The 23,547-nt window shown below is 39.2% G+C and overlaps 1 protein-coding gene across 1 annotated transcript in view; it reads left to right on the top strand.

The window, feature by feature from the left end:
* ksr2 (kinase suppressor of ras 2) overlaps positions 1–23,547 on the top strand; it is a 107,704-nt gene that overhangs the window by 58,606 nt on the left and 25,551 nt on the right. The window contains exons 7-11 of the mRNA XM_068311342.1: positions 13,158–13,227; positions 16,632–16,715; positions 17,041–17,126; positions 20,878–20,898; positions 21,677–21,786. Of these exons, the coding sequence (XP_068167443.1) occupies positions 13,158–13,227; positions 16,632–16,715; positions 17,041–17,126; positions 20,878–20,898; positions 21,677–21,786 (371 nt within the window). The remainder of the gene's footprint in view (positions 1–13,157; positions 13,228–16,631; positions 16,716–17,040; positions 17,127–20,877; positions 20,899–21,676; positions 21,787–23,547) is intronic.

The following is a 23,547-nucleotide window of genomic DNA, read 5'->3' as shown; positions in this document are numbered from 1 at the left end:
AATTATTAGTTGTTATATGAAGAGAATGAGGTTGAACTGGTGGAATGTTACTTTTATTATGACCCTTATCCTAAGCCAGTTTTGGAACAATCATATTTTGTTTCACTTTGTAGCATGTACAGTAAATATTCTGTGTTAATACTATTTGTCAAGGAAATTTACAAAAATACAAAAAGTAATTTTAAACTCTTGCTTGTTTTTTTTTTAATATCCTTTAATTCAGCTCTGCTGAAAAGTGTAAAAAATTATCAGGCCACACCATGACACCTGGAGATGTTACACTGCCACACATCAATGCCATATTGACTAATGTATTTTGGGCATACTACAATAGCCATTAGCCTGGGGAGGAAGGACGACATAATTGACATGTCAAGGAAAGGGGTGATGAATAGATGTTTTTAGTGTTGTGAAGAGTTGTAGATGTTAGCTGATGGGTATGTGGGACACTGCACTGCATATTTGCCTTTAGACGCATGACATGGCATAATCACATGAGCACGTCCTTAATAAATTGGTCAGACGCCTAAAATATTATTGTTGAAAACAGATTCACAATTTAATTAAATTCCTCTCTGCCCCAAGAAATAGAAAAGACAGTCATCTATATCTTAATAATTAATAAAGAGAAGATTTGCTTATTGTCACACCTGAACATTTTACTTTTTTGGCTAAATTATTAGTACTGGTCTTATTGTTTGTCAGATATGGGGAAATAAAGCTAATAATTACAAAAATATATGTAAAAGCGCACTTATTGTATGTTTAGTTATTCGTGTCTTGTGTTCATTATTTAAGGTTTTACTTCATCCTTGCTGCCTGTGTAAATGTTAATTACTTTCACCTAAATACACCCTTGTGTACAGTATTTAGTGTTCTGTGTTCCCCTCATTCTTTGACAGTACTTGTGTATGATTTTGTATGTGTAGCGTTGTTGTGTTGATGTTCAGACAAGCCTTGGCACCAGTACAGCTAAACATCTGCAACGGGTCTGTGTATGTCTGGGATTACTGTGTCACTGTCATCTCATACATCAGGTCCCTCCAGCAAAAGGCATATCACTCATCTCACAAATCATCTGAATCAAAAGACGCCGAGGACACCGAAGTCTGTCTTCTCAGGATGAGTCAGTGATCAGTCTAGGCCTATGTCCACACGGTGCCAGACATGGCCCTAGACTGCATTTTCCGAAAACGCAACTTTTTTCACCCCGCATAGAAAAAAATTTGCGTCCACACGACAGCATTTTCAAAAAAATCTCCATCCACACGTAACTGCACAAGTGCGTTGATCAACACGTTTATGAGAAGAACAACTCCAAAAACGAGAGGAGGACCGGGACATGTAGAAATTCACGTCGTTCCTCCTGGAGGACGTCCTCCATTACCGAGTTCTCCCGCCAGCAGGCAGGGCGTCCCGGTCCGACCTGGAACCGGCGTCGCCATCTTAGGCGATCAACGTGAATGAATGAATGAATAAATAAGTAAATACTGTATATAAACTTTATGACTCATAAATAAGGAAACAGACAAATAAATATTCAACTGTCAGGCATGTTTATCTTTGACGTGGAGCTGTTATACGTCAGAAAATAGCCGGTTTTCACTCCGTCCATTCTGTGTGTACATGTAGACACGGGTCACCTGCTTGCAGTTATTATCCTTGCAGTTATTATGTTACGATGGGGTTGGTACACAAGCTCTATCTCCATCTGGTCTTGTGGTATTTTATACAAATAATGTATGCAGATGGATAAAACTGCATCCTGGTATTCAGTCTCTTTAGGCTGAGGCTAGAACACAGCTGGAAACTGTTTTTATGTACATTTCTGTCCCATTGAGAAATAGAAATATGAAAACACTTTGTGATGCACAGGTGATTGGCTATTGCTTGGACAAAAAAAAAAAGAAAAACACTATTTTGCAATATCTTGCAGTATTTCCACTAAGAAGACATTATTGACGTATTAGCTTGCATCAAAAGAGCACTACACCCTTTTCCCTCTCTAGAATGGTGTGTTGAACACCTGATGGTCATATGGGCACCAGTTAAACATGACAGAAAAAGAACTGATCAGGTATGAACAGAACTGTCAGACTCTCAGTATCCGTGTTAGAAAAACAGACAGTTTGAGTGTGTGTGTGTGTGTGTGTGTGTGTGTGTGTGTGTGTGTGTGTGTGTGTGTGTGTGTGTGTGTGTGTGTGTGTGTGTGTGTGTGTGTGTGTGTGTGTGTGTGTGTGTGTGTTTGTGTGTCAGAACATAGTATCCCTGCTGCTTATCGTGTTGGCATTGCCATCATCACTCATCAGCTCTGATTACTTTCTAAAGCTTAAATATAGCACAGTTAGTTATTGGCACATCATGTGTTGTGTTTACTGCCACATAAAAGCAATAGATGTTTAGTTAATTAGTACAGCATGGCCTCTGTTATCAATTTTCATGCTTCTTAATGCTGCCAGCAGGACTTGGAGAGCCACAGACTGAGGCGAGATATGACAGTGTTCTGATATAAGTTCTTACTGGAGTACCTTTTATAAAATGTAACTTTTTCTTTGTTAGTTTAAAATGTCGACACAACGTCACGTCGTGATTAAATGTACATTTCAGCTTGGTTGTGTATCACAGAATCACTGTTGTTTTGTTATATTGATCCTAGAAAGATAATGCAGATTTTATGTGAATTCATTGATATGTGAATGTTCACCCCTGCAAATATATGAATATATCCACTGGCATGTTCATTGTTGCACCATCTTTTCATTTATGCTGAATGCGTTTTGCAAGTAAGGAGCTTTTGACTGAGTATGTTTTTGTTACTGTTTACCCTCTTGGCCAAGTTGAATAAAATATTCAGTTTTCATTGTTTTTGTTTTTGCTTCAGGTATTATGATAAATCATTATTTATTCCAGTATGAAAATTGTGGTGGCCTCAGAAGGTCATTTTTCCTGTTAGCTTGCCTTCAGTGCCCCTGGCTGTTCATCTCAAACAGTAAGGATAGACACTTGATTTGTGATGATGCTTTTTACCCACTTAGAAGTCCAGGGACTCGATCAACATACAAACCTGAGTGTTTTCGGCTTAATGCCAGTTCATTAGGGATGGCTTGTCCAGATCAGGACAAAATCAGAGTCTCTCACAGCGAACAAAATTATTTTGGGTCAATGTCTAAGCCAGAGGTTCTTAACCAGGGTCGATCGAACCGTAGGGGTTCGGTGAGTCGGTCTCAGGGGTTCGGCGGAGACGTAGGTCAAGACAAAACACCTGACACAATGTGTTGGGTGTTTTTTGGAGTCGGGGGCGCTTCCTCTGGGGAGACCAGCAGGAACCGGTTTAACGTCACGGAACCGAATTAACACCCGACACATCGGGTCGGATGTTTCTGCCGAACATACATGAATTACTGTGTACGTTTGACAAATCGTGTCAATTTCGTGATGACATACATCCCTGAGCTATGACTGGCTGCAGCTGATCACGTGACGCTACATCGATTAGCCTACCTGTGCTACATGGGATTTTGCGCGCTCAGTAATCGATTTATGCCTGTCATGGTGGTACGTCATCTGATTGCTTTCTTGATATTTTAATTCATAGTAACTATATTGAGCAAAAAAAGAAAGTGGTCGGACGAATATGTGCAACGTGAATGTACATGTGCTGTATAACGGAAAGTGATGGGAGTCAGCGTTCTGCATGATTTGCAATGTCAAGTTGAGAAACTCTAGTCTCACACTGGCAAAAATAAAGGAACACTTCCTTAAGCTGCATAGAAAACAAAAGAAACAGACTTTTCTGTGAAAATGACATAAAAGTAGCACTTGCCAAGGTGAATAATAGTAATAATAATAATAATAATAATAAAAAACCTTTATTGTCCCACAGTGGGGAAATTTGTGCGATCGTGGCAGCGGGGGGGGTCATACATAAATACTTAAATAATATACATACATATTAACATTTGCAACATATGAACTATACATATTCACATATTGTTAACATATTAACACACATCATATTATCAGAATGTACAGTTATATTTACACATCAAAAATATACACTACAGGCTGATGATTACATTGTTCATCCAGAATTACAATGTTTTGTTCTTTGAGTTCCCTGAGTTCTTTGAGTGGTCTGCTGGGAGGACTGCTGGTTGTACAGTCTGACAGCCGTGGGCAGGAAGGACCTGCGATAGCGTTCCTTTACGCATCTTGGGTGAAGCAACCTATCGCTGAAGGAGCTCTCCAGTGATCTCAGTGTGCCCTGTATAGGGTGGGAGTGGTTCTTCATCATCGATGACAGCTTGGCTGTCATCCTCCTCTCCACCACCACCTCCACTGGGTCCAGGGAGCATCCTAGGACAGAACCTGTCCTCCTAATCAGCCTGTCCAGTCTCTCCCTGTCGGCCGCAGTGATGCTGCTGCCCCAGCAGACCACCCCATGAAAAATAGCTGAGGCTACAACTGTGTCATAACAAGTCTTTAGGAGTGGCCCCCGCACTCCAAAAGACCTCAGCCTCCTGAGCAGATAGAGTCTGCTCTGACCCTTTTTGTAGAGGGAGTGAGTGTTTGTACTCCAGTCCAGTTTATTGTTCAGGTGAACACCCAGGTACTTGTACGAGGACACCACCTCGATGTCCGTACCCTGGATATTCACTGGTGTAACCGGGCAGAGTGATCGCCCACACATATCTGAACTGGTCTCTCAATAACAACAGCAGAAGTCACACTGATTTGCAGGTAGGTTTTTTCATGTGAGTTCATGCACTGTCTTGGATTTGTTCTTTGAAAAATGTGACATTAATGCACTATTCATTAAATACACCAGTAAAACATATACTTATGTCTAAAATTTGAAAAAAAATAATTTTTTTTTACTAAAGAAGGGTTCAGTGAGTGAGCATATGAAACCGGCAGGGTTTGGTACCTCCAACAAGGTTAAGAACCACTGGCCTAAGCTAAGGGTGTGTTCACCGATGCATTCCCAGCAGCCATTGCCCCCCTGAACAGCAGGTTCTGCTGACATGTCTGTCTGCTTCTGCTCTGTCTCTGTGCTTGTTAATGTTTTTTTGTTGCTATTTGTTTATTCTGTCTGTCTGTCCGTCCGTCCGTCCATCCATCTATCTATCTTGTATGGTCACTGACTGGTGAATATTGTGTGAAATGGTGTCCTCCACATAATGTAGTCAGCGAAGACAAATATCCCTATGGGGACTCATAAGTCAAATCAAATCAAGGGTTTCGTAAACAGTGGTTTTGATTTGAGATAACATTTTAACAATAAATTGCAATGTAAAAGATTTGTTCATTGCAGAGATAAAAAAGAGATAGAGAAAGAGAGAGAGAGGGAGAGCGAGAGAGAGTATGCATTTAGATATTATGGCTCAAATGTTCTTGTTCTTTGCACACAGCTCACTTATTATTTGTATTATTTGTATTTGTATTATTTGTTTTGATGACATCACTCAGTCACCCTAACCTTATATAGACACTCTGCAGTTGAGTCACGGATCTGTAAGTGACCCACTACAATGGCTATCCCCATTGGCAAATAAAAGTGCCAAACTCTAATAACTATATATAAAATGGGACTTGGGGAAAAATGAGGTTGCATAGTTCGATTTAGTAATATTTTACTTTTATAGGTAAGTTAGAAGTAGATATGGTGACTCTTTCTAAAAGTGTGAAGCAAATTCACTCCCTTTACATTATTGACAGAAGCTAACAGAATAAGCTCACCTTTTAACATGCTTTGACCCTTAAATGAGACCAATTACGAAAATACCTACTCACCTATTCTTAGGACAGCAATGATGGACCATGAACTCTCAAACACTGTCAGAAGTTCCTTTTGTGAAAGGGGTCCTATCATGAAAATCAATTTTTTTTCATGTCTCTACATACAGTATATACAGTGGTCCACACACAAATCCTAGAATCTGGAAAGCAAACACTTCCTGCATCAATAAATATATTTAAAAATGAAAAATCCACAGCAAATAAGCTCTGATTTGTAACAGTTCAATTTGTGTAAGAAATTTGTGTAAGAAATGTAATGATTGATAGAGTAAATTGACCTATCCTGAGTCCTATTTGATTGTCCAATCGGATATTGGCGTGGTCATCCCCGATGGGGAGTTCGTTCAGGCTACGGTAGCAGTGTGTGGTAACGGCCTGGGTCGGAGCTACACACTGAAAGTTCCTCACAAGCTGTTGAAGTCAGATAGCATTTGGCTAACTCCGCTTCAGTCATTTGTGTGTGTCCGCTAAAGGTCTATCCTCAGCATCATAGTGAACACAGCTGCATATATCCAAAGCTACAGCGCTCATAACAAACAGCCTCAGCCTTTATTTAAGTGAGAGACATGTTTTTATCTTATTTACAGTTGCTTATGAATATGGCAAAAGTGCTATAATTATACGTCCTCCTCATCACTGCGACGCAGGTTAGTGGACGGGAATAAAGTATGGAACAGACAACAGTTCCATATATTTTCTCTTACATTTCATTAGTCTGCGTGTGTTGTTAACCAGCGATCTCTCATTGTCCGTGATGATTGTCCGGAACCATTATTACATCCTGTTCTTAATCATCTCTTGTCTCCACTGATTTCTGTCTAAATTTCTAAAACTGTGTTTTCTCCAAAAAATTCTCTGCGATCACGGGCCAGTCTCGTGGCTTACACATTAAGAAACCAGCTCCAGGCTTAGTGCAGAAAAATCAACAGTTGTATCATGGAAAACAGGAGCGCAAAACACGAGAATAAGAATAAAACACAGTACGTCACAACAAAGTTACTGAGAGTTAAAAAAGTTCCAGACTATGGCGATGGATAGCAGTAGCACGCGTTCATGCAGCGCATGTAAACAAAACCTAAGTGAAAATGAGGGGGTGACAAGTGTTGATAGAGGCAGCTCAGAGGGCATAGATCCCATCATTATCTTTTAAATGTCTCACCAGAGATTCTAAATAGTGTTAGTAAATTATCTAACAATTTGTTTCAATAGCAAGTTAGCCACAGCAGTGGAACAGAACAACAGATGGTTCTGTGATATGGAAGGAAGCGCCAATAAAACATTGAATTCTTCCTGTTTTAAGCCACACATCTCTTATCTCGTACAAATCCTTCCTATCCTCTATCTTAGCCCTTTTACACTTTTATATACAATAACTTAGAGGGGGCAACCGAGCTCTAATAAGACAACAGACTTGGACTTTTTAAATTTATCACCCATTCATCATCTGTGTCGTCGAAGAGGCCCTGAAAGCCTTCAGCCGTGCCAGACAGACCTCACCACCGACACCTGCTGTGTATCGGCCGGTTGAAACGTTTGGGTGCTCAGAGCCAGTTGCCTCTTCCAACTGAGGAAGTCACTACAGAACCATAAGGCTGCCAGGCATCATCTGTTCTCCCATCCCTCCTCCCTCTGTCTCATAGGCACACTTTAGGCTGTGCAGTCTTAAAAGACTCCCACTATCTGTAAGGCCATGCAGAGATACTTGTTTCATCCATGATAATTGCTATTTTTCCTGGGGCTTTGATTGCTGTTGTCGCTTATCACAGGGATTCTGTGTGTGTGTATGCGGGTTATCTGTAAATGTGTATGTGTGTGTGCGTGTGTGTGTATTTGCTAGTCAACGTTGACAGCACAATATTCTGCAAAAAGGCTGATCAGCGTGTAGCTGTTACCATAGGAACTGAGCAACCTGGTTTTGTCTCTTGTTCATCTGATGAGTTTTTTTTCACACTCAGATAGAAAAACACTTGTGTATTCCCACTCTTTTTCTTCCGTTTTTTCTTGCTTCCACTCCACGCTAATACCGATAAAGTTGTGTCACTTCACCTTTGAGATAGCCCCATTAAAATGTAAGGATGACAAATAAGAGAATAAGAGAATAAGATGAGAAACAGCCTGTATCCTATGGTACATATGGCACATGCTATAATGCAGCACATTGTGCCGAAAACACCCATGCTTTCTTTTACAGTCATGTTAACTTCTACTGCTATGATATACAATCTGCTGCAACAACCATATTGTCTCATTCTTATCTCCTTAAACAGGACCTTCATTGACATCTTGTGTTCTTGTTTTGTAATATACAGTTTGAGTTGGTTTATTTGACCCTGATCAAGCTGTTGTATGGATCTGGATTGAGTCTTTTTGCCTATAGAGCTATAATCTACACATTAACCTCTTGGACCTCAATGACCTAATTGTAAGAACAGATGAAGGATGTGGTTAATGAGGGTGTAATTTTTCACCTTATCTTCTACATATCTTTTTTTTTACCCACAGTAACAGTTAGTGCTTCATGGGAAATAGAATTCAGCCCATATTCAATCATTGGGAGAGGCATCTGAATTATGTCAAATAAACTAGATTTGTTTTGAGATATACTTCTAGACCCTTGGAGCCTCTTTATCTCTTTACACAATCTTCACCGCTCCACCGTGTCTGACTCACATTCAGGAATATACAATATGCAGTAAATGGTATTTGACTTACTGCAAACTGTTCATTCTCCATAGTCTCTTAAAAAGTAAATTTTTGATTTAAAAAAAAAAAAAGACTATGTTGTTCATCAGAATTTTATCAGTGCAATCCTTCAGAAGGTTGGTGTTTTGATACCCATTGTACAGGGTCTCATCTCATTCATTCATCCATTCATCCATTCATCCATTCAGTCATCTTCTAGAAGAAGTGACGACCGAAAATGTCTTGTCTTTGGGTGTTTATCTGCCTTGAAGGTCTGTTGGACCCTATGCCAGCTGGCTACAGGCAAGAGGCAGGGTATACCCCGGATGCGTCACCAGTGCATCTTGTCTTGTCTCGTTTCGTCTGATCTGATCTGATCTGATCTGATCTCGTCTTATCTCAAACCAACACAAATGCCAATTCATCATGATGGCCAATTGTGACTGGTCAGTGAAGGAGGAGAAAGGAAGGTCTTGGCTTAATTAGGATGAGACCAATCAGAGAAGATGGAAGAGAACACTGATGTCTGGCGCCTTGGGGTTTCGCAGCTCCTGCAGGCTCTGTCTCCCCTTCTCTCTCTCTCTCTCTCTCTCTCTCTCTCACACACACACACACACACACACACACACACACACACACACACACACACACACACACACACACACACACACACACACACACACACACACACACACACACACACACACACACACACACACACACACACACACACACATTCTTAATTCTTATTCCTATTCTTAATCATCTAGCTTTAAATAAACTGATATGACTTCTGGTGACTCTTAGAAGTGAAGGGGCAAATGTAATTATTTCTAAAGCCTACATTTTTTAATGACAAAAATGTATGAGTACATATTGACATTAATTTATACTCTCTTCAATGTTTGACGGATGGTGGAATCATCAAAGATTGCTGTGGAAGACGGTCAGTGATGTCAGCAGCATGCACTCACAGTGACAAATAACCCTGACCACGCAGCTGACAAGTCCAATCATCTGCCAGTCGCCAACAAGGCAGACAATAAGCAGATGATGTCAGTTTCCCCTCTGTATTGAGTTATCAGGTTGATTGAGTGTAATTGAGCGATGCATCGGAGTGTGGAGAGAAGACACCAACCCTCTCGAGAAACTGGAGCAGGAGGAGGAGGAAAAGGAGGAGGGGGAGTGGGGGTTTCAGGAACCAAGAAATGTTATTTGGCACCAGTGCCATGAGATTAGCACTGTCAATGCCTAATAATCAATTGATATGGATGGCTGTTCCCTCTTCCGATGATAATTTTGAATAAAACTTCTTATCTTGCTTATCTGCTGTCAATGCCGAGCAACAAGAGTCACTTTTGCTTCTCGGCATCGAGTCACTTTTAACCTAAATACATTCATGTTATAGGGATGGGGAGAAAAAAAAAAATCAGGATCAGAACTGTTTTATTACCATTGGCAAGAATTCGACTTGGCATGCTAGTGCATATGTAAAAGTCAACAAAAAAATAAGCGTAAATATAGAAACATCTTCAAGATATAACATTATTTAGATGTGTAAACAGCACATTTTTAAAACAATAAGGTGTCGTACACTTTCTGTGTGAAAGTAAAAAATGTGTTGATGCTATTTGCAAAGTCCCAGTTGAGGCTCAGCATTTGTAGTGTCTACAAGCAGTCCTTCAAGACAAAAGTGTGTCAATTTAATGCATGGGTGCTAGTACTACACATTGATGCAATGTGTAGTGGCTACAGGGGCAGAATAAATGTCAGAGTCATGTGGGCAGGGGGGATGGGGTATCTATGCCTTTTTGATAAGCCTACTGCCAGAAGCTTGTTTTTGTGACATGACTTTTTATTACTACTGGACCTCAGACACCTACCAGAGTCCCAAATAGTAAGTACTAATTATAATAAGTACCTAAACACAATCAGAGGATTTTGTGATCTAAATGCTTTCCTCCTATACAAAAACCCCTTTAATGAACAACAGAGTGTAATTGGCCACTATTTAATTTACATCTAAACTGATGTACAGGAGATCTACATTCATCGCCCTATCTCTAATCAGAGTTTACAGTACCACAAATGAAATGTCAGAAAACTTTTCACATTTCCATCCCAGTGACAATAACTCTTCATGTATTTTCTTTACATTTTGAATAAAAATAAATAATGTATATTCTGTGTGATATATGAATATTTAAATCACAAAAGCATTCACAGTTTCATTTTAAGGTTAGGAAAACCTCATCTTTCCTCTCAGAGAGATCAATTTCTTTGACCATGGTTCCATTTTTAAGCCATTACGAGTTTGATCTGTTGAGGAAGTAACTTCCAGGTCTAATTTTGTGGCTCTTTAGCTTCAAAATTCAATATATTGTTTACGTCCTCTTTCCATCTATAGTTTCCAGTATCTCCTCCCATCCCACTGACATTTATAATATTCATAAATAACTCTACAGAGAAGTACTCCAAAAATTACCCTTTTATTACATATTTGACTGCAGCTATTGATTCATTCCTAGTCTATTCAGGTTTCTTCAGTCAATTTTGTGCTGCAGTGTTATTGTGAGCTGTTCAAATAAAAGAGCTTTCGCTATTGAAATTCAGACTTGCATCCTAGAAGATGTGATAGATGACACATAAGGCCATGTGTTTGTGTTTGCTTACAAAGAGAATAGAGTATGAGAGTGATACTTTTTTATTTTTCTAAAAAGCATTGCAACTACGTGACAATGAAGTGAGTAAAAAAAACAAAACAATCAAAGGCCAACACGTACTGTAGACAAACAACCTGTATGTATGGGTAATGTAGTTTTCACCTTTAAAACATATTTCTGGACTGCGGCAAAATCCACAGTATCCAGAGGAAATCTATGCACACACAGTAAACATAGGTTAACTCCAAATAGAAAGGTCCACAGGTTGATTTTGATCTTATTTGAAGCAAGAGGTTTTTGTTGTGTGGCAAAAAGCTGTAGTGTTTTATGTGAACTCTGGTTTTGAAAGAATATTTTTGTTTTCCTATGCAGAGTTTTCTTTTCTTTTGTGTTGCAGGCTGGGAGTGGCTGGGCATTTGGATGATGACACATCACCTACCTCCACACCTGTCTCCTATTTTTCACCAACATTCATCTTCTTATTCCCATCCAACCTTTTTCCTTTCAAGAGTTCAGTGTGCGATGCTGCTCACGTGTGTCTCCTCTCCTCTTTGTCTGCTCCAGTGCCCAGCCTTGCCTTGTTACCCTGCTACAGACCTTCTGATGCCAGACCCTGGAGTTTTGTCCTACCCGTGTTCTTTGAATTATTCCCTTCACTAGCTGCCAGTTTTGTACACAATAAAACTATTTTGTTAAACCTTTCTTTGGCCTTAGTTCCCCTTTTGGATCCTCGCCTCAAGCCTGAGGACTACGTTTTCACACAAGCTGCACCAACACACTACAGTGTCGATGACAAATTCCAAAATTCCTACCAATAAAAAATATATATTTTGCATGCCTGGAGTCTTGGTATGTTATTAAAGTATGCAAGTACTACATTAGTAATGGCACCAGTAACATTACAACTGATGCTAGTGCTCCTTTTTCTTTGTGTGATACTCCCTGTAGTTCCTTTTGACAACAGTTTTTATATTTTACTTCCACAATGGTACAATTGTACTTCTGCATCCTTCAGGTTTCTCCTTTGAAACAATGTTGGTCCAACACTTCATTCGATGAACTTATATTATTCTTAAGAAAAAATGACAAATTTCTATACTGTTTTCAGCTAAAATGACAAATTGGATTGACACTCAACAGCAGGTATTTGTACCAGTACTCGGTTCTAATGCATCTGTGAGAAAAAAAACTATATACCGGTACTATAAAAACATGTGTGGCTCTGGGCTCTCTTCCAAATTATAATAAACTGCTAATGCAGTTTTATTTAAAGAATTATTGTGGTAATTACTAATTGTAGAATACACAAGGAAAGCACATCCGCAGTTCAGACTTATAGTTCAGTGGATGAGTTTCAAAGTGGGTAATGTAGGTGTTCGAAGACATCGATGAGGAATTTTTTGTTCTTTTCTGTGCACAGTGTGTATTCACAGTGTGAATATGTGGAGAAAACAATATTTCAGGTGCTCATTTTGGTTTCATTCATTATATTTGTTATGTATTAAATTTTTAAAAATGTAACAAAATTTAACCTAAATAGGACTATGAACTATAAAGGAATTCCGCGGAGATTTAAATGAAACAGAACACACTGATCTTGCTTGATGCAGAGATTGACTTATGACATTATTAGCATGGCTATTTTGTTACTGAATTATATGCATGGTTATGAGTAGCTGTTATCTCAATGCATGTTCGGCATATCGAGCTTCCTTCCCAGCCGAATCTGTGAAGGCTTCTGTTGTCTCTTGGCAGTAAGAAGTGGCACATAAATATACTAGGCCATGTAGTCATTGTGAGCGCTGATGGACCAATATTTTTATTTTTTGGACGGAACCTTCAGCAGATCTACCTATATCTATCGATCTGTTTATCTATCCATCCGTCCATCCATCCATCCATCCATCCATCCATCCATCCATCCATCCATCCATCCATCCATCCCTCCATCCATTCATTTCTTGAAATCTTACACAAATAAAACATTAAAACCTCCTCTGTCTTCCTCTCCAGACACTCTCTCAGTGCCTCGCTGGTCCCCACAGATTCCCCGAAGAGATCTGGGAAACTCAATAAAACACAGGTAGGTCTGAAGGAAAGTTTGTGAACGAATGTACCACAGGAAAGTTTGGAACACAACACCTTCTCTGGCTTTTCTTTTTTCTTCTTCAATTTTCCATATTGGAGATTCATACTGAAGACATCACAGTACAAAGAAACTATAAAATAAACAAAAAAAACTTAAAAAGTACAACATGCTTTTTCTTCAAATTACCCCCCCCCCCTTCTTGTGACAGTAGCTTTGTACACTTTTGGCATTTTCTCAGTGAACTTCATGGGGTTGTTACCTGAAATGGTTTTTCAACAGTGTTCAAGGGGTTCCCAGAGGTGCTGAGCACTAGTTGGCTGATTTGCCTTCACTCTATGTGCAACTCATCCAAATAGATCAATTAGGATGCCAGGTCATCTGACACAGCAGTCCATCACTGTGTTTCTTGACCAAATAGCCCTGACACAGTCTGGAGATGGGTTTGGGGTCATTGTCCTTGTGGTAGTCCTCGTGCCCATTAAGTGTACTTTATATCTGAATACACCACCAACAGTATAACCAGCAAAGCACCTCCATTCCATCACACCTCCACCGCCCTATTTCACAATGGAACCACATACGTAGAAACCATCTGCACACCTTTTTTGTGTCTGACAAAGACATGGTGGGTGGAACAAAATCTTAAATTTGACCAAAGGACAGATTTCCACTGCTCTAATATCTATTACTTTTGTCCCAAGCAATTCTGTATTTATTATTTTTCTTCCTCAGAAGTGGCGTCTTTGCAGCAATGTTATAATGTACAATGTAGAATATTAAAAAAAAAAAAGAAAGACAAGATGTGTCCAAACTTTTGACTGATACTGTATTTATGTCTGCCTGTACATACATAACCATCTTTTTATTGCCTCCCACCTTTCTTGGCTCCAAAAGTTAATGATCTAAACAGTAAAAGAATACCTTATTAGTTCTGAGATGCAGCATTCTCCTGAATGGGGAGTGCTTGACTTACCGAAAGTCAGGTGGAGTCAGAGGTGGAGAAAGATGCTCTATGCCTCACAAACTGCAGACAAACTGAGTGCAAGGCTAATTTACAGGGAAGATTAATACTTATTTGAAGAAATTCCATTATTCCATCAAAACCTTGCTAGATGTTCCCATTTGCACTTCTTAATATGGGCTCTTGATCACATTGATGTCCTGTTAACATAAATTAATTTGCATAAATAGTACAAAATGCACCACTTTTACTTTAGAGCCCTGGTGATGCTAAACAGATTATTTGTTTATTCAGAATTTTTCCGTAGTTTCACATTAGTGTATTTATTTGACAGCAGAGTCCCCCCAAGAATATATCAGGGTTTGGACTGAGTTGTACTTCTCAACTGAGGTGAAGAAAGAGACTAATAGAGACATTCGAGACAACAGAGATAACATTTGTCACCTGCCAATAGTCAGCCAGCAGCACTTTTGGCACCCCGTCAGCAACCAATAATCATATACATACATGGGCCTCTCACTCAGTCTGTGCAGGAAATTGATTGCAACATTGTGTTTCAGAAAACCACTTTGTTAGACCCTTTTAGAGTGGCAGAACCCTGTGAGTTCACATTACTTGCGCTGATTGCCGTACTTTTTGCTTGAAAGTTTTGGCCTGTGGCTTTTGCATTATAGCAATTCATAAGTGGGCACAAACAAAAAATCAAAACAAATTTTTTTTTGCGTAACTCATGTGAGGTTGATTTTGGGATCATCTGTTTATTTGTGCTACTCATGTTTACCGTCCCCAAGCAGCTCACAAGCAGTGGCTCGTGAGGCTGTGATGTAACATTAGAATTGTCCCTATAGCCACTTCACTTGTCATCGTTACTCCCTCCCACAACAGTATTAGAAAAATGTAGCTTAATAAACTGAATTTTCATGTGATTTGTTATTATTATTATTATTATTATTATTATTATTATTATTCTCTATCTCCTCAGGTTGCAGGTTTAACAGTTAACAGAAGATCATTGAAAATTCATTATTGTCATTTAACAATTTGACAATGATTGACAACAATATAGATCAAACATCAGCGGTGACATGAGCTCACAGTTACATAAACAACTATTAAACAGTATTGCAAAGAAACACATTTTTATTTCTATTAAAATAATATAATAAACTTAGTATAATAACAGTAATTACTCAAGACTTGTATGGTGTATCTTTCCTTCAACGGCACTTTATTGAGTTATAGGCTGCATGTATGTTGTCACTTGTTGAATAGCTGCCTGATGTAGAAATGTATGCATATGATTTTAGACATTTCCGACAGTAACCTGGAGCCTGAAGCTTTTTAGGGATTTCTGCTAAAGATTTCTCCATTCATCCATCCACTTTTTTTTGGAAACAAGAATCACAAATCACAATCCGCCTTGCTCCTGACGGGTCTGCTGAACCCCATCAAAGCTGGCTATCAGCAAAAGGCAGGGTACACCCCGGTTAAAACTCCAGCTTATTGTGGGATGTCTTGGTCATTCATCCATCTTCTGCTCTAATTCATAATCAATAGGCCCAGCTCTAGCTCTTTATGTGACAGCCTACATAGCGAAAGAAATCCAATTAATGGATGTTTTAAGCAATAAAGCGTGGCATAAATGTTGAGTGCAGCATTATCAGCAGACTCTATAAGAAAAAAATAACCCAATTTTGTTTCTATTTTTAAAGTCATTTCAACAGCTACTGACTAAACTCAGTAGACAGCATACAGTAGACAAAAGAAAGAGTGAAGCTATGAACCATCTATTAATTGTTGAACATAAACTCTGACCTACAAAATTATTTCAGATAAGTTCAAAATCTAGTGTATCTGTTAACTTAATCAGAAGGTCCACAAATATTCAGGTTATCCCCTCCAGAATCTTGGCCACTGCACTAGCTAAGCTATGCTTGAACATCTATGACCTGCTGGGTCCTCACCAAATAAGAAAAGACCCTCTTCACATGGAAATATTCTCCTGAACCAGAATAATTTAAACTCTAATGCAAACAATGCAAATTTCACACTTTCTTGTCATTCACATCAGTTGGCACATATTTGCTTTGACTTGTTCTGCCGTGTCACATTTTGATACATTTTTTTAATTTAAGATTTTCATTTGGACGGACTTACTGCGAGATAAAAATGACATGGGCCCAAATTAAACTAGCAGGTAAGCTTCTTGAGGCATTTATTATCCTCTCATAAAGGTTATACCGAACGTTAGGCGTTCTTTGGCAAAGGCTGTGTCAGAATGACAGAATTTTTAAAAATGCAAAAGGTCAAAAGCAGTGTTCTTCAGGTAATTCACAGTTCCTACGTGTCTTATACAATATATTAGATGTGAAATGGGCTTTTTGCTCTGGCTTTTTTTTAAACGTCCTTATGTCACTCCTTCCTTGTTTGTCTGCAGGTTTTCCACAAAGTATTGGATGTCCCAGACATGCATAGTATGTGGAAAGGGAATGTTGTTTGGACTGAAATGTAAAAACTGCAAGTAGGTACAAGTACTTTTTTTAAACAACTGATTGAAACTGTTGTTGTGGTTTGTGTCTGATCACTGATATTAACTTGCATGCAAATATAAGACATTTCCTTTGATACTGTATATCAAAGGATATGTATCATTATTTACTTACATTGTGCCTTCTTGGATGTTTTTAAAATATCTTTTCTCTCTGATATTGAGCCCTTTATTTTCATCTCACCTGATTGAATTAGCAATTAACAGTTTGTTTTTCTACATTTTAATGCCCTGACTTTTATAATTGAGTAAATAAACAAAATGTAATCAATTTTCCTGACATTTTGAATATACTCAGGCTGAAGTGCCACAACAAATGCACCAAAGAAGCCCCACCTTGCCATTTACTGATCATTCAGCGAGGCGGACGAGAATCCCTCAAAGGTATTTTTTTTATGTAATGTTTGTGTTTTCATGAGTCATGGGCTGTATAAAAAGAAATGAAATGAAATAATTTTAATAGTTAAAAATTCTATTAGCTGTCTTAATTCTTTACAGCATTTTTTTCAGAGTGACATGTCCACTTCTGTTGTAGGGTTGGATCACTAAGTGTGGCGTTTATGAGACTCTTGCTTTAAAAGAACTTGATTTTGCTTTCCTGTGAGTTTTCCTTGCATTCTGAGTGTGGCCGGGCAGTCAGGGGATGGTACATTGTCTACCTCCACACCTGTGTCCAACTTGTCCCCAACATTTCTCTTGTTATTCCCGTCCAACCTCTTCCGTGTCATGAGTTGATTGAATAATCAATTCGCCACCTAATCAACGTTTTCTTACCACTTTGACTACTTCAGCGCCCAACCTTGCCTTCTCCCCCTGTTCCAGTACTTCTGAACCTGGTTCAGGGAGTTCATTTTACCCGTGTTCGTTGGACTACTGCACATCCTTCAGTAGCTGCCAGTTTTGTCCACGATAAAATTATTTTGTTATACTTTTCTTTGGTCTCAGCACCGCTTTTTGGTCTTCTTCTCGTGCTTGTCGATTATCACAGAATCAACGCGCCAAACACGGACCAAGGGAACTCGACCGTTTCAAGGAAGCTCTTGGTTTTTTAAGAGACTCTTCTCAGAAAACATGAACGACTGATTATTGAGTTACAGGATTCCCCGCAGGTGCTCTCTCTGAATGTTCAGCAAATAGGGTCTCATATCCCTAAGTCATCCTCCAACCAGTCACTCTCCTCCAGTTCCTCTCCTGCTCTGGCTTCTGCCTTGACTTCTACCATGAGTATCCAGCTCTCCGCTAGTTACCGCTAGTCTCCGGTAGTCCCCGGCAGTCTCCACTAGGTTTTTGCATTAATTTGTTATGTGGAAAAGCGGGTCAGTGGGCGACCACTCTCTGGGAGAAAATCACCTTTTTGGAGTTTTTTTTCCTTCTTTCTCTGGGAAGGTTCAGAGAGTTTATTCGATCACCCAATTAAGGGGTCAGGAAGCTCTGAATCAGCTTTTCACCCTTAGTCAGGGTTCTCAGTCTGCAGCCAGTTTTTCAAATTTTTTTCTCATTCTGGCTGCAGGGAGTGACTGGTATGAACTGGCGTTAAAGGCGCTTTATTTACATAACGTGTCTGATGAATTAAAGGATAAGTTAGTTGCTTGAGATGAGCAATCTTCCCTAGACAAATTGACAACTGCTTAAGGCAGCAAAGGAAAGTGAGAACAGCTAGACTCCATAGACCTGCTCCTAGTCCCGAGCCTTCCACTATACCCTCTGTTTCCCAACCTGTCACCCCAACCTTATCCTCTCTTCCTCCATCCCTTTGGAGGAGCCTATGGAGCTAGGACCGACGAGGTTAACCTCGACCGAGGATCAATGCCATCTGGACAATAGACTCCGCTTGTACTGTGGGGAAACTGGTCACCTCGCTGTCTCATGCCCCCGCTTGACCAAAAGACCACGCTCATCAGGAAAAGAGAGCACCCTGTTGAGCTAGACCTCCACTTCACCTCGGTCTCCTTGTTTGTTCTTTGCTAGCCTGTCCAGTCATTTATCTGTCATGCCCCTATAGGCACTCAGACCACAATGCAGATGATAATTTCGTCAAGCTACAGTAATTTCACTGTGAAGCCCTTCGCCAGTCAAGCTAGTAGAAGCTTAAGACGGAAGACTCTTCTATAAAGTTATTGAATGATTCATTCCTCATCCTGTCTGGTAATCAGGAGACCACTTTTTTGTGATCCCCGCTTCTGTAGTTCTCAGGTGAGATTTAACTGCGTCAGCGCCTACCCCCTCCTTCGCACCCTATTCTGAACCCAGGAGTTTAATTTAAACTGTTTGTTAGACTACATCGTTCACTAGCTTCCAGCTTTGTCCATAATTAAGTTATTTTTATTCCTTTCTTTGGACTCAGGTTGGCTTTTGGGTCCTCTCCTCGTGCTTGTTGATTATGACATCACACTAGGTTTGTAAGTGTTTTCCTTTTGTTACTCAACTACTCACAAAAACTTGTCTGATGTCATGAAATCAACAAATACTCTGTTTTACGCACTTTTATTTCAGATTCTAAACCTTTTGCACCTCACGGGTCCATAGACCAATGACGAATATCCTCCATTTCAGTTAGTTTTGTGCTTTTTCGCTAAACTGTTCCCACTCTCTGATTTCTGCAACTTCACTTCTCGTTCACCTGTTCCTGTTGCAATCTCTTTTCCTTTTCTCTTGACGGTTCCATTTCAGGGCTTGTCGGGTGTTGTTTGTGGCAGGTTTTCTGATGGTATGGTCAATCCAAATCCACTTTCTTTTCCAGATTTGCAATCTATGGGGTCTTGGCTTGTTTTTTTTATTTCAGATGTGTACTTGAAAAAAACCTTGAGGGGCTCGGGGTTGGCAAACTAGGTTGTGCCACTGTGAAACATGTGCCCTCAGGCCAAAGAAAATGGAAAGTCCCTTCAGAAAGCACACCTCAGGCCAAGGTATACTTTTTCTTTCTCAGCTGTCAGCGGTCTCTTAGAATTTCCTTGAAATCAACAGAAGTCCTTGTCGTAGGATTACAAACATCTCCTACATCTGCATTTTTGCTGTAGTCACTACTGAAGTTTTAACACGTCTTGCTAACAGTGTGCTGCTTCGGCAGACCCCTGGGCCAGCTAACCCTGAAAGGAGTATTGACGGTGTCCTTCATCAACAGTAAGTGTCTGTCTGTTGACAGCACAGGTCTTGGCCAACTTGAAATACATGTCCCAAGCCTTCACTTTATGAAAGGTGGACGCTGAAGATCCCTACAATCCATGTGTAACACATGTCCCAAGTACACTCTTCCTGCCTGTTTGGTTTACCAAGTTTATTTGGCATCTTTGGCTGCCATATCACCCACATCACAACCCAGGAAGTGATCATTTGACAGTTCTTCTCTTCTCTTCACTGGAGTGTCTAAGACCTACATTTGCACATCTGAAGATGTGAAGATTGGCAGTAATCCTGGTCCCAAATATACTTGTAGAGTCTCTCAAGGGAACCCTTTCCAGGACACCACCCATAGACTCCAAGAATGGCAGACTGTTCCATCTACCCTGAGAAATTCTGGATAATGAGAGACTACTGCTTGTCTCCAGGATTTTGGAAAGGCATAGAGATTATCCCAACTATATTTAGTTTGCACTGCACCAGCTCTGGTTCCTTCCCTGCCAGTGAAGTGATATTTCACATCCTTAGGACAAGTCAGAAGTGCCAGGAATCAGCACACCAAGGACCCTACCTTTACCTGCCAACATGAGCACAGTGTACTTGACCTGAAAGCCTCTCCTTGCTGGTGATAAGCCCACATGCCAGTTAGTAATATGCAATGATTTTTAAGAAAGTTGTCAGACTGAAGGTAGTAGAAACCTATGGAAGATGAAAAATCTTAAAAATAAGTTGTGTTTATGTGGATATCAAATTTGTGGGTTGGTACTTATTCTGCCTTCATGATTATTCATGTATTTGAATGTGTCAGAGTCTTGAGACTTTTTTTCAGACCTGGCCCCATTATAGAAGTACAACAGCCTGAGGCAATGAAAAGTTATCTACTGAGTAATTAAGCCACTTAGGTTGCACTGATGTGACTGCTGCATCATGCACTGTTTGTACTAAAATTTTGAATTATCTTCAGAATTGAGACTTTTTTGTTTTCTCTTCCTTCCCCTCCCTTTCTATGCCAAATAAGACCACCAAGGAACAACTCAAGGTAAACAACACTCCTTCAACCCTTGGGTTGTGTAAGATCCAAGAAAATACCGTAGTGTTACTTTGTCATGGTATAAGGTTCTGCCCTACTGTTAGTAGTAACAGATGGGGTCACTGCATTTGCAAGGACTCAAAATAATCAAAACAGAATTTCTGTATTTTTTTTTTGTTGAACAGATGTTTTATAAATTAATGAAACTATTTTCTCATGGAACATGATCCACAATCCTTTGTTTTTACTTACCCTGTTTAAAAACAAATCTAGAAGAATATAATGACTATATAACATGGGATGTGAGGATCAGGTTTAGGGATCTCTCTTCTCACTTCTCTTCCATTTCTCCTGCTGTGTTGGGGTCAGCAGCTCTGACAAGCAGCAGGGCAGTAACAGAGATTGTCTGTTCATCATTTTAAAATATACAGTAAGCAAATGATAACCAGAAAATTATATACGGTAGAATACTGTAAAATTAGTAACCTCTACTGTCATATTCTCCACTGGAGCAAAAAGTAACGGTTTGTTCAATGACGAAATTTGCATAATGTGACATTTACTTTAAAGAACTGTCTGCAGTGGATAACAAAAGAATGCTTTTTATGAAAATTAGTTTCTCCATTTTAAGTACGAGAAGCATGTGCTAATTAAGCATTTTCCAAATTTTCAAGCTAGCAAAGGATGATTATTTCATTTTATTCTCCCACAATACTTCAATGTTCCTCTGTGGTTTTTTTTGTGTTTTTGTTTTGGTTGGGTTTTTTTGTTGTTGTTGTCTTTTTAGTAGCTCGTCTCGTACGGACTGAATCAGTGCCATGTGACATCAACAACCCACTCAGGTACACAGACCTGCATATCAGTCAGACGCTCCCCAAAACCAACAAAATCAACAAAGTAAGTATAAAAAACTGATTTTACATTCAGTATTTAACTTTAATATATATGGGTAAAGAAATGAAGCAGTGTTTTTTATTATATTTTATACATGAAAGTATCCCCTTATTAGACCTACGTTCATATGCAACTAGACACAGGAGTTTGTGTGTGCAGGATCGTAAATGAATAAACCAGCCAAGCTCCAGGCTGGTTCATTTACACTTGGCAGAGGTGATAAACATTATTCATTTCTATAATCTCTGTGTATGACCTCCCTGGGCCTGAAGAGTGGAGCTGTTATTTAGAAGTAATGTTTCCAAAAATGTCTAAATCTCATGTACCAGGTAACGTCATGTTTTGAGCCACAGGCTTTTTCTCTTTCTTTTTTCTCAGAAGTGTGTTACTCATTTGTGTTTTTTGAGGTACTGGTACATAGTCAAGAGTCAATGTGACTTCCCTAGAGGATTATGAAACATCCACAAATATCCTCAGCAGCATTGATGTTTTCACAGATGGATTTGATGTCTTTGTTTTTGTTTTCATGAATATTTTACAGCACATCTAACAGTTTCTCAGTGTCAGAGGAAACAGTTTATCTTAAGATTCTACCGTTGTAATGTAAATCCTGGAAACAAAATATGAATGCTAAGAAAGAAAATGTAATTGTCACAAAATGCAGGTTAAGATCTTTATAAATACAAAACTTTCACATTTCCTTTCTAATAAAGAAATACCAGATAATATTAAAAAATGCAGCTACATATTGGACTGATACATTATCAGCACCATAATAGGAAATTTGTAATCTTGATGAGTAATCAATAATTAAAATTATAGTCATAAATAGAGGTCTTGTAACACAAAGAACAATTTCTTTCATGATTTGAGATGTCATGACGTGCATTTTGTTGTAATCAGACCTCATGACATCAGTCTACTTTGTAACTACAAAGATGTGGGATGCTAAAGATAATACCTAAATACAACATGACATAGTATTTCACTTTTATTCTTTTCCTGATTATTCAAAATTCTGGCCTATTACACAGATATTTTTAAACTCTGTTCTTATGGCATTAGTTTTACATAGTGAGTTAGTAAGTGATCATTGTTGTCAGAGGGGTCTCCTGAATCAGGAAGCGCGTACCAGGAAGCAAGAAGTTTCAGAAGTTGTTCAAGCATCAAACTGGGTGTGAGATAAGTTCAGGATCGCTGTGGAGAGGGACCTTCAGTTGACCTTATAGAAGATTACATTTCAGTGACGATGTAATTAGGCAATTTTTCAGCAGGGTCTGTATATTCCTGTGAGGCTTTCAGAAGGAAATTATTATTTATGAATTATTACTAAAAAGCTCTGGTTTATGAGAATTCATAATGAAATTATTATGTTTAGCCATAATTTGTATTGAAATTGGATGTCTAGACAGTGGTTGTGATTTCGATCTGAAACGTGGGTTTAGTAACAAAGACATTTACTCCAGAGGTTACTTGTTAATCTGCAGTCAGCTGAACAGATGTGACCACAAGCTGATTACAAAGGACCTAAGTGCGATATTCCTGCAGCTCTGTTTCCTGTTCACAACAGCAGTCCCGCACAGTGATTTCTTGAGTTAAAGCAAAAGCGACACATTGCTCATTTTGATGGATTACCTGTGTACAAGTTTCAAATTTCTGCAAGATGATTTTCATACTACACTAAAAATAATTTAAACCAAGTGCTCCCTGGAAGGTATAAAATCAATCTAAAAACGTGGGTTTATGATTTAGAAAGGACGCACT

The sequence above is a fragment of the Antennarius striatus genome, chromosome 3 (assembly GCF_040054535.1).
Source record: "Antennarius striatus isolate MH-2024 chromosome 3, ASM4005453v1, whole genome shotgun sequence".
NCBI classification, from domain to species: Eukaryota; Metazoa; Chordata; class Actinopteri; order Lophiiformes; family Antennariidae; genus Antennarius; species Antennarius striatus.
This window is presented reverse-complemented; position numbering and strand designations above follow the sequence as displayed.